At 35.0% G+C, this 12,240-nt stretch overlaps 2 protein-coding genes across 2 annotated transcripts in view; one reads left to right on the forward strand and one right to left on the reverse strand.

Annotated features, from left to right (window-relative positions):
• Positions 1–1,877: 1,877 nt before the first annotated feature.
• On the forward strand, positions 1,878–7,551 carry LOC117111684 (glycine N-methyltransferase-like). The gene is made up of 5 exons (XM_033254667.1): positions 1,878–2,327; positions 4,325–4,452; positions 5,363–5,613; positions 6,014–6,186; positions 7,035–7,551. The coding sequence occupies exons 1-5, from the start codon at positions 2,101–2,103 to the stop codon at positions 7,198–7,200; spliced, it is 945 nt and encodes a 314-aa protein (XP_033110558.1). The 5' UTR covers positions 1,878–2,100; the 3' UTR covers positions 7,201–7,551.
• A 1,732-nt stretch (positions 7,552–9,283) lies between these two features.
• The window catches only part of LOC117111643 (pre-mRNA-processing factor 39-like), a 12,376-nt gene continuing 9,419 nt past the window's right edge, over positions 9,284–12,240 (reverse strand). Inside the window, exons 13-15 of the mRNA XM_033254610.1 lie at positions 11,354–11,446; positions 10,162–10,396; positions 9,284–9,726 (exon numbers count right to left, since the gene is read on the reverse strand). Coding sequence (XP_033110501.1) covers positions 9,673–9,726; positions 10,162–10,396; positions 11,354–11,446 — 382 coding nt within the window. The 3' untranslated portion in view covers positions 9,284–9,672. The remainder of the gene's footprint in view (positions 9,727–10,161; positions 10,397–11,353; positions 11,447–12,240) is intronic.

Consider the following 12,240-nt stretch of genomic DNA (forward strand, 5'->3'; position numbering starts at 1 on the left):
CACAATATGGAGTCAATGCCGCCACGCCCACCTCCGACCCACCAGGGTTGGTGTAAATAAGTGGTATAAAATCGAGCTCTCCTTTCTCCCACTACTGGATCACCACTGAACTCATGGGTTCACTCCATTTTCTCCGCTTTCCTCTCTATAACTGAAATTTTCTCCCTCTTATTTATTTTTCGGCTTGACCGACGGTGGTGGGGGGGGGGCTTATTCCCCCGCTGGATCCGCGCCTGGCCTGAAATGGTATTCTCAAACTTAAATTTGAATATATTTTTCTTTTTTTGTCCATTAGAAAAAAATAATTTTGAAAAACTTCGAGGCCCCCTGAACAATATTTTGCTGAGATAAATATTCTATTGAAATAATACTTTTATAATAAAAAAAAAAAATAAACATTTCTCCTACTTTTTACTTTAGTGATATATTTTTTTAAAATTATTAATACTGTATTATTAAGTACACCACGCTAAAACGCTATAAACGTGAGCATGAAAGAGCAAATTTTTCCCCACCCCTGTATTTTTAAAAATTATAAATTAATGGAGAACAAAAGAAAATTATATTAAAAAGTCTGAGAGTGCCATTTCCAGCCATCTAGAGGTGCCAAAATCATATTTTTTTTCTTACCTCAGCCCTAACCATGGCGGGGCTGTTCTTGGACCCTTTATTTGAAGGTCCCTCCATGGGCCCCCCTCTCCTGAATCCACCACTATTTTTAAATGTACAGTGTACAGAAAATTATATCAAAATAAGCCTGAGAGTGCCGTTCTGAACGGGTGACTCGTCAGAACCGTCGGTTGTGCTTCATACCTTTAACAAGCAACATGTTCACGAACACCCAACAAACACACCAGGAAGTTAAACTATAATTAGTTATATGCTGTAAAACAAGAGTTAGGGTGGGAAGAGAAGGGCATGTCATTCCTTCAGTTACTAACATTTATGAGATAGAATTATTCTCAAACTTCAACTTACAGGTAAGTCTCGTTCAATCTATAAATTTTATCTCATAAACACGTAACTTCTGGTATGACATGAAGACTAACACATTTCTTAGCAGGTTGTGATACAGGGAGCCAGAAATAAACAAGACAAGTAATTTGAGATCAAACATTTCTTTATTTTTTTGTCATCTCAATGATAACATACAGCACTGTATTTGGAATAGCTACAATGCTAATCACCCAAATAACTCTAACGATTTGTTTTTCTACATGTTAATCCTTTCATTACTTCAATACATTTCTATAGCAATGTTTCCTGAACGTTTCGGCATTAGACCATCTAGGTTTAGCTAGGATCTGTTCAAGGGGAATCTCCGAGTTAAAACAGGCCGTAACCGATGCATGCCTTGACGAATGTGGCTTAAACACTTCTGTGTCAATGTGACACACCCTCATGACCTCCTTAATCCACCTTGAAAGGGTCTTGTCTCCTATTGCCTTATGAGGCAAAAGAAATCAGTAATTGTGTCTCCTCATTTCTGAGCTCTCTCGTTACTTTTAAGTACTGGTCCAGACAGGCAAATGGGCAAATTGAAGGGTCAGCATCGTACTCACAACCACTGACGGAACTGAATAACCTGACATGGTGTAAATATTGATTTTTTATTTTAAAACCTAAACTAATCATAAGTGTGGCTGTCTCATTTATGTTCAATGCACTCCTGTGCACTATCTCCCTGTAAATAAAAATCATCAATACATCATCATAATCATCGGCGCAGAAAGAATAATCTTTCCAACGGCAACTTCAAAAGTTAATAAGTGTCTCATAAAGCACACATTCCTGGCGATTTGATTGGCCATTCCACACTGCACGTTGATTGGTTCAACACTGCAGATTTTCATTGATCATGGGCCACTGCCCACTTCGGAAATCTATACACACACGTACCTGGGAAACATCTTGTTTATGAATATGTGGAGTTGTCTTCGTGTTTAAATACCAAATTTTCAACCAGTTCCATCCAGAATTGTGCGGCCCAAGAAGTTCATATTTCATTTTGAATATATCTGTAGGAGTTCAAGCCTCATCAGTGATACGGCACAAAACCATAGCATTTGTGTTATCATTTTTAAAAAAAGTAAAATCACCATGTCAAAAACAGGTACGGAGAGAATCGACAGCGTGTTCCGTACGAGATCGCTTGGTATCCCTGCAGAGGGTATTCGCGATCAGTATGCGGATGGCAAGGCAGCTAAGGTATGGGAATGTTACATCGGTACAAAATCTGGACGTATAGACTACTACAAGGACTGGATTGTTGAATTGCTCAAGAGCAAGAACTGCAAGTCAATCCTTGATGTTGCATGTGGAACCGGGTAAGTGAATTGAACACTAACTAACTAATTAATTCCTTCTCGAGGAGTAAAATTCTCACCCCTGGTGAAAAGCCACTCCTTATTATGTGGGAATGTTCCAGCTTCACTTAATTCATGTCCCTGGCGATAATTCTCCTCCTACCCGTTTATCTTTATAAAGCGAATTCCTACGGGGGACCCTGGGTCCTATAGGCCTATACACCCCTGGGAGGTTTATCCACCCTTGCCAAATTAATGCATTTTCTTTCAGACAATTTATACCTATGAAGGTGTAAAGGTCTAAAAGACAGGTGCATTTTACAGGCACATAAATGAATCATGGAAGCAACTTCACACAAAAAGAAAATACTATTTTTAGTATTTTTTAAAAGATTATTACATACAGTATGTTAATAAATATTGGGCTTAGGATGTGGTTTTTATGACACTACTTAAAAAAAAGCTGTGACCTGAATTGTGATTCGTGGTATTTATTCGTTCATAATTATACAATAGTTGTTTGCAGTAATTTAGAAAGGCTGCAGCCATTGTTAATATTTCAATCAATTTCCTGTATACTATAGTAATTGATATTAAATATTGATTGATCCATTCAGCTCCAAACCAAAAAGCCAGTTTTTTGTTAATATTTTCAACTGAGCAAATACAATATATGACTGAGCAAATACAATACATTGTAATATCAATTAAAAATTAAGCCTTATATGATTTATTAACTTCCATTTGCACTGAAGGCACACCTTGTGTACAGAACTGCCTACAACATAATCGGCAGATGCAGTGTAGGCATATAATTGTATATCGTTTTTGTCACTATTAGGCCTACAAGAAATAATGCATGTTAATGGCAGTGGCATAACAGCACTGGCTAAATCTAGGGGCCCTAATACCTTAAGGCACCTCAAAAGGTTCATCAACATTTTCAGCTTAGAGAAGTGGAAAATGTGTTTAAAAAATATGAAAAATACACCCTTAGGACCTCAAAAATGCCTAAATTGGCAGGCTTTGCCCTGTACCCAAGGGGTCTACTGGACCCAACCCCCAATTTTAGTGGGGCCCAAAAAAGCCTTGACCAGAGTCCTCAGGCCTCTTTGTTATGCCACTGGTCAAAGGTTATGTGAATTATAGTGAACTATATGAAAGAATAAACTTTGATAAGGTTGATAACTAAATACATGCATTTAAGTTTATTCCTTATTTAGTTATTATAGGTCTCCCTCCAATTAAACACCAATTTGGGGCCAGGGTTTCCATGGTTTTTAGCAGCTTTGACTTATAATTAGGAAATATTAATACTTCACATTATGATTTTTTTTTTTTAAAGCAACTTGTGTTTTTTTTCTTAACGAATTATTCATTGTATAACATTGTTAAATACACTGGTAGCATATTAATTATGTGATTGTTATGTGTGGAAAAATCCAATAAAGAAAGAGAGAACAAGCTTTTTGGTCTCTGATTTGAATTGTAAAGATAAGAAATTTGTGAATTTGGTACCAGATGGAAGTGGTCTTTAATTGGAGGGGTCTTTAATTAGAAGGAAACATGTATTTGATTAAAATTTGCTCATCTCATAGGCGCAAGGTCTGTTCGATATTAGTGTTTTCATACCATTAACTTTAATCCCATACATATGTTTAACTAAAAATGTATACTAAATTCCTCGACAATATTTTATCTATATTAATACTATTTACTGTACATTATTTATGCCAGTTTATGTTGTCATTGGCATCGGAGAGTCACTAGACAGTGATTTAGTTCACTTTTTGGCAATCCTGTCCGTCCAATTAAGTGTTTTCCCTCTCTGTTATTTTGTGTTTGTCAGTTTTTGTTCTTTGGACTAAATAAAAAAAAGGTTTAAATGGCACCACAAAAAAAATAGAACAATTGATTGATCGTAAATAATTTCTACATATCGAAAGATACAGTATATTGTTTTTAGAGAAATTAAAAGCTAAAGTTACTATTATTTTTTATAAACATTGTGTATATAGGATAGATTCGATCATGCTACTAGAGTCTGGGTTTATGGTGACAAGCTGCGATGCGTCTGACAAGATGATAATGCACGCTTTTAAAGAAAGATGGGCACGCAGAAAGGAAGAGGCATTTGATCAATGGGGTAAAATGGCTCTAAATGTGTGGTTGTGTTTGTCAGCATATTTTTTATTGCACATCAATTAGCACTTTTATTTATTGTTAGTCTATGGTGTATTATGAAAATTATTTTGTAATGTTAAGTCTGCTGTAATTTTCAAGCTCTGGCTTTTTTTATACCCTGTTTCGCGAACTTTCAGATAAAAAATAAAAATAAAATTTAGTTTCATCACTTAGCAAAATGATTTTACCAAAACAATCTTAGGTGAAGGAGAAAATAAAAATTAAATTTGATTTATAAATTCAACAGTGTAGTAGGCAGAATGAGATTGATAAATAAATTTATATAATTAAGAATGAATATATATATTTTTGGAGATTTCAGGGGAACAGAGGGCAAAATAAAACATTTTGTTAGGAATTTTCATTTTCTCGTGGAGGAGAATGCACTAACTGGCCAAAAATACAAGTCTATTTTTATTCAAAATCATCATTAATGGCAGTCAGAGAGTTCGCTAAACACGGTTTTAAAAAGGTCTTGCCTTATGTAAGTAAAATTAAGATTGAGTTCATAAGAATTAATTATTATATTATTATATTTCAGGTTTCAAACTATACTTCACAATACAAGATATGAAAATAAATTGACATCACAATTGCTATCATAGTTTTTTTTAACAATATTTAAATTGTGTCACATTGATGTCCATTGATAAGTATTGATGGCACTTGAAATGTAGGATAAATCCCGTTATCAATAACGTAAATACATGTTATCAGCTATTGGCATTACTTTAGCATATCACAAGGTAAATACAAGTAAAAAAGAAAGACTTAAGTCCTTTATCAGAACAGGCAAATTAAATATGTCTATTGAATTCAGTTTTGTATGCTGTTAAACAGTTTTTAATAATGTTGTGTTTAATTTTTCTCAGAAATTGACATTGCTAACTGGCTGACCCTACCAGATGACATCGATAGTGAAAATGGATTTGATTGTGTTATCTGCCTCGGCAATTCCTTTGCTCATCTTCCCGATTTTGATGGTGATTTAAGGAACATCAGAAAGGCTCTGAAAAACTTTGCATACATGGTGAAACCAGGTGGAATTATGATCATAGATCACCGCAACTACGATGCCATACTAGACACAGGCCGTGCTCCTGTTAAAAATATATATTATCAGGTGTGTTTATAGCATTATAAATCATAATTTACTTACTTAATGGTCCGTCAGTCCACTGTTGTTGTTGTGTTTTATGTCTGATTTTTCTCTATACCAGTATTTATTGTACATTTTCTGGTCGTCTGTCCACCTGTTTCTATTTCGAATATCAACTGATTGCATAAACAATGATGGGTATTTTATTGAAGTGAATATATTTTTTATTATTTCATTAATTTATTTCTTTTGTCAAAAAATACAAACAATAATAAAAATTAAAACAGACCTAAAATCAGAGAAGAGATAAACAAAACCAAACTAAATTGCTGTATAAAGGTTTTTTTTCCACTGATTTAGGGTAAAATACATAAAATATATAATAATCTATTAATATATCATTGCTGTACATTTTGTCTTTTAGGGTAATTGCGTAAATGATATACAGACGTCTGTGTTATACGTGAATGGTAAATCAACGATGGTGACGCTGGATTACTTCATTGATATTGACAAAGCTCAGGAACAGTCTCTTGCTGAATCTTCTAGAAAGCGACCAAAGTTAGAAAAGAAAGCAGAAGAGGAGTCCATCTACAAGTTAGTTTATCACAAGTAAAACTGTTTTAGGCCCAAATATAATCATGATGTGCCTATATATGGTCTTGATGTGATGTCATCATGACCATATTTAGGCATGTCACATGTTTTTATCAAATAAAATGCGAGTCTGGCCAGGGATTTTGAGTAGAGTATTTCTTTTCATCAGGAAGAGTAATTTACCAACCATAGAGTACCACAGTCGTGCCGTCACAATGCCAGGTGGCGCCCTCTGTAGCCAACCAGACGTTGGTTACCGTTCATTATTCCTGAATGACTACATAGGCTTTCTGGAATAGGCATGTTAAAATCTAATATTTTACCATCAAAATGTACTAAAAACACAAAAGCTTGCATTATATTATTTATCACACATTTACATTCACATATAACACACATTTAATCATCAATTAAAATTTACAAAGAAAAACATCTTAATAATTACGTTAGAAATTGGGATCAATGGTTTGTCAGTGGAGAAAATGGCATCCAATTGAACTCATTTTGCAACGATAGCAACGGAGTAGTATCACGTGGTATCGTGACGTAACACCGAAGTACTCTATAGGTGAACTTTCTTGATTTGTGATGCTTCTTGATGCCAGAAAAACACACTCCTTTTATAATCAAAATAAGTCTTTTGCAGTTTGTCACAAATTAAGTAGAAAATGAACTGCAGAAGGCATGGGAATCCCCTATATCATGCTAGGCATGTGCAACTTTTGTAATGACAATATCACAGAAGTATAAATTACCTATGTCAGATTGTATATATAGTATATGGAGTTTATTATAAAGTATTACGTATGATATTCTTTTCTATTCAATATGTTGAATTTCTACTTTAGGTTCCGGTTGTCATATTACCCCCACCGACTGAAAACCTTCTCGGATTTGCTGATAGAAGCATTTGGCAGCGGTTGTAAGCATACAGTTTATGGAGACTACAAGCCATTGAATGAAGTGGAGGTGCCTGCGTACTACATTCATGTTATAGAAAAGCCAGCAGCCTAAGTTTCACTTGTGCCTGTCAGGGTGTATATTGGACAGTTTTGGAGGGGGGGGGGGTTGGTATATTTTAGGTCATAAAAAATGCCATAACTTTTACAGATTCACAAATTGAAACAGAATTATATTTTCCAAAGCCTTCAAAGAAATGTTATTGTTACAACTTACTTAGCAGTGTTTTACGCCCATGGCCTATGGTCATGTAGCGATATAAAATGACCAAAAGTCTGTATGGTATGGGAGTATGATGCTTGTAGTATAAAGTACTACAAAAATAAAACCAGTGTGGAAAATCATGTTCAGTGCAATGCACTGCACATATAAATCTTTAAAAGAATAAAGATTTTTCTAGATGATGTATTGTCTTTGATATTTTATTTGGATGCATGTTGCATTTAAAATTACCAGTTGATCCTGTCGCCCACTGGCGTAACACCCATGTGCTCTCTACTACAAAGATTTGACACTACTTGCGTTAGTAAAATGCATTTTAGTAATTGTCTTCAAATATCCGTAGCACTTTATGGTTTGCTTAAACTGCAAAGAAACAGGAAAGGATGAAGATTTATAGGCTATTTTTTCCTTAATTTTCGCATTAACTTATCAATAATCTGACAATAGGCAATTCAGGTTAAGCGCCCAAGTGTTTACTGTGGTCTTGAGCATAGAACACCATCCACCTGTCTTGTTGCGTAAATTTCCTAATGAAAGATGCTGATGGAAAAGTCTGTAGTACAGAAATATTCCAGGCCTATAATTTGTGTGAAAATAGACTTTGGTTCAATGCCTAAGTCAAATCCAAAATGGCACTGAAAAATGGTTTGACTTGGATGAAATTTAACTTTAATGGAAAACATCATGTAAAATATGATAGACTTAGAAATGGTTCAAGTTATGCCCACATATTGATAAATACTTTATACTGTAGTAGGGTTCTGTAATGCTTACAAGGGCCAACAACACTTTCATAGAAAAAATTATTAGATTTCATTTTCTTATATTGATGAGGGAGGGACTATATTTGACAAGAATATTGTATAAAAACTGGTTTAATTCTTTCTACTCATGAATTTATTATTTCCCAAGTTTTTGATGCGGGCGGGAGTGATAATCTAACAATTTTGCTATGTGCGCTATTCATTTTGAAAAGGAGGTTACAGGCCATGGTGCATCATTGGTATTCTAAAATAGATATATTTAATCTTAAATACTGTATAGAATTATGCAAAGTCACTGTAATCAGCCCATTTACTCAATGACGCAAACCAAATAACAATGACACAGCTGTATCTGAAAAGACGCTTTATTGAGCTTAACACAAGTTTACACATCTGTTGGATCCAACAAAAATTGAGACCTCTATTTTACAAACTAAAATCATTATTACCTTAAAATTTAAGATAAGATATTCCAAGAGAGTTTAGAATAATACAATTCACTTTTTAATGGGTTTACTGAATTATAATCACTGTTAAAAGGATGTATTTAAGCCACTTAAAATGTACTAAAATGAAACTCATCAATAAGATTATGTGAAAGCAAAATTAACGTTATTAAATGTAGTAAATTAATCATCCTGAGTCCTTCTACTGAACAACTATTTTCAAAGATAACATAGGTCTGTCACTTTTAACATTAAATTTAAGTAAAAATGTTAGGTACAATGCTAGAAACAAAAGCAAAAGGCAAGTTGATATAATCTGTATTTCATTTTCAAAAAAAATAAACCCAGTAGCATACTGGATATTAATCACTTACACAAGAGGATGGGAAGCGAACGGAATTTCTGATTAAGCACCTTACTGTGGTCTTCAAGCTCTGACGAGCACAAAACCAACGTCCACCCGTCCTATTGAGTAAAGTGTCTATTATAATCCAATAACGTGCTGTACATGATGACAATTACACTTTCCTGCATGTAACATACAACTGGGCCAGGTATACAGTACCAGCATGTCCCACAAACCAATGTACAGGAACATGATATAAGGTGGGTCTTAGATGAATGGTCCATTACAGGCTGGAACATTGCTCTATCAACTAAATCTTATGAGGCTTGGGGAGTGGAGTTACAGGATTTGAACGAATGGTGGGTGAACATCTTAACCACCACCAATCTACAGGTCCACTACAAATATGTGAAGCCTCATACTAGTAAATAGACCACACATTAAGCTTCCTTAAAATTGCTACACTGTCATTACAGCATTGTTAGTGCAATCGTTGCACTGCGTAGATGTCCCTGATGCAATCGGGAATGCTCAATTCGACAGACCAATCACCGTTGGCAAAAGCGTGTAGCGATTTTATGGAAACCATACTTTAATGCAAATATGCACTTATTGGAAAATGATGTAAAATCATAGTAAACAATAATGGCCTGATTTGAAAAGAAGTCAAATATGTGATGAATGAGGTTTAAAGATGTCCTTATTTGCCATGTCGACCTCCGATCATACTTCTGTTCAGGACACTGACCTAGTAATAACCTTGGTTATAGCCACCCCACTGCTGATAGTTGTAGGCATTATGCTGATGAAAAACAAAATAAATATTTGTAAATGTCAATCATTTAGAACTGTGTAAACAAATGCAGTTTGTTAAATAAACAATATAAATAAATTTGGTTTTTGCAAACTCATAAATGTACCACTTCAAAGAATCATGTTGTGGAATTTGGCATTATTTAACTAGCAGTTAAAATGTTTTGAAATATCAGTAATAGCAGTGCAATAATTTGACATAATATGCCACCGAGCAATTGTGATTATTTTTGGTTTTCAGGCAATGTGAGCATTAATGAGATATTATTGCTCACATTCAAAGAGAATAATATGTTAAGCTAAGTAAATAACAAGGAGCAAAGTCAATAACAAAGAGAATAATATGTTAAGCAAAGTGAATAACATGGAATAAATGGTACATAGGACTGCGAAGTAGAGATTGAGCAATACAAGGCTAACATACCGGTGGCTGGTTATACTGGTTCCAAGCTCCATAATTATAGCCTGGCTGGTTGTATGGTCCAGGGTGTTGTTGCATCATCTGTGGTGGGGGTGGCCTGCCCTGTTGCATCTGCTGTTGCTGGTACTGCTGTGGAGTATGTTGCTGCTGCTGGCCTGAGGTCGTATCAGCTCTGTTATCCACGGGCCCAGCAGCCTTGGCTTCAGTTTTCGCTTTCTTTTCAGGTGGCGTCGCATCTCTTGAATAATAAATAATAAAACAATTAGTAATACCATATTAATAAAAATGATTTAATGATCAAATATAATCTGAGAAGTTAATATAGAGGGATTTTAGGCGGTAACCAAACTTGGGTATACATGAAAAACATTACAGTGCGATAGCATATGAAAAGATAATGTTATGGTTGCGAAAACAACCACCCACAAGTAAATGGCTAGGAAAGGCAATACGATTGTTCAAATAGTGTATATTTACTTATCCTAGCCTTCTCCTTGGATTGTATGCTTTGCAATTTAACAGCTGCGATAGCAGGAAAACACCACTGTGTCAGTGGATTGTTTATATCCAACACCCAAGTTAGGTCATGTGACACCCATCGCTAAATCCCTCTATTAAGATCATAACAATGTAATAGCAATGTACACTTAATGTTTTTCTTCATCAAATCTACAACCATTTACAGGGTTTTAATTTTATTCCACAGAGGAGTGGGGAAATACAAAGTGCATTTGGTCATTAATCATCGTTAAATGTAGTGATGGCAAGGAGTTATTTATTTGCAGGTAATGGCTAGAAGTAAAGGGCAACAAACGAACATTACTATAAAATAGAGTTGAGGAGTACATTGATTAGGACTGATGTACTTTTCTCCAAAATCAATGCTCACACTCATTTCTGAACTATATAAGGTACATATATACACAGAAACAGAAAATATGAGTCGATGACTTGTTTAATTAATATTGGTTACTATAATTTGGGAATATATGTTGACTAATAGTGATTGCAACTTCCCAGAGTAGGAGTTGTAGGAAAATACTACCTCAGTAAAATACGTAGTCACAGATCGCATCACTACTGTATTTCAGGTACGTTCTGGCGAACTAGAGGTGAATACCTTAGGTGTCATGCAACTATAAGGTACTATGACACTATGTTACAATTGCCAGCATGTAATCAACACTTAACTTACTCTGTAGTACTTGCTGCTGATGCTGCTCTTTTCTTCAATGCTGACTGGTGGGATTTTGCCATCTTCTGGTTCTCAGCAATCACTTGCATTAACCTGATGAGTACAAATAACTTAATTTAATTAATTTTTAAATAATAATTTTTAACTTAAATTTCAGCTTTTATGAGAGTATTTCAGATGTGCTATATAAATAATATCTGTATTTAAAACCCACATAAAAAGCTAATAACAGTGTAGCCATTATGTTGAATCATGTTCTTAAAGGCAGTACATAGGGAGCCTTCGATTTGTGCGACGACACGGCGCTAGAATGGAATCGCTCATACGTGACTGTCCTACCTGGCGTCCTACGTTCTCTGCATACATAGATTTGGCCAAATTGCGTTCCAGAATCTACTCGATGAGGTGACCTTAACGTTATCGCATGCGCAGATGACTTTTACGTTCTACGTCCTACCATTGTCGTGCAATCAAAAGCTCCCTAATGCATTATCGATTTGGATCTCACAGAAGACTAATACCCGATTCACACGTACAAAAATCTTACCAAATGTAACAAAATGTAACCAAAAGTAACATTTTACGGCACGTGTGAATGTACCTCCGTGTAATATCCTTGTAAAATCTCGGAACGTCTCAGTAATCTTTACCAGCCTCAGCGAGGCTGGTAAAGCTTCCGAGATGTAACATGGATGGATCTGCGCATACGCAGGGATTTCAACACAACAATCTACTGTTTCACGGGGTTCTTTGAATTTTCTTCCTTCTGCATACGATTCTGATCCACTAGAAATAGATAGGCCTAGTTTTTCTCAATGATGAATGAATTACCATTGTTATTGATGTTAATTAGTAATGGTAGAAGAAGAAGATATACATAAAATGAA

The sequence above is a fragment of the Anneissia japonica genome, unplaced genomic scaffold, assembly GCF_011630105.1.
Source record: "Anneissia japonica isolate Jap-2015-1 unplaced genomic scaffold, ASM1163010v1 scaffold287923_len1623670_cov205, whole genome shotgun sequence".
NCBI classification, from domain to species: Eukaryota; Metazoa; Echinodermata; class Crinoidea; order Comatulida; family Comatulidae; genus Anneissia; species Anneissia japonica.

What these genes read in the sequence shown, in the direction of transcription:
- LOC117111684 (XM_033254667.1), top strand. Translation starts at nt 2,101, where the DNA reads ATGTCAAAAACAGGTACGGAGAGAATCGACAGCGTGTTCCGTACGAGA. An exon ending in GATGTTGCATGTGGAACCGG is followed by an intron (nt 2,328 to 4,324) that starts GTAAGTGAATTG and finishes TTGTGTATATAG; the next exon opens with GATAGATTCGATCATGCTAC. An exon ending in GAAGAGGAGTCCATCTACAA is followed by an intron (nt 6,187 to 7,034) that starts GTTAGTTTATCA and finishes TTTCTACTTTAG; the next exon opens with GTTCCGGTTGTCATATTACC.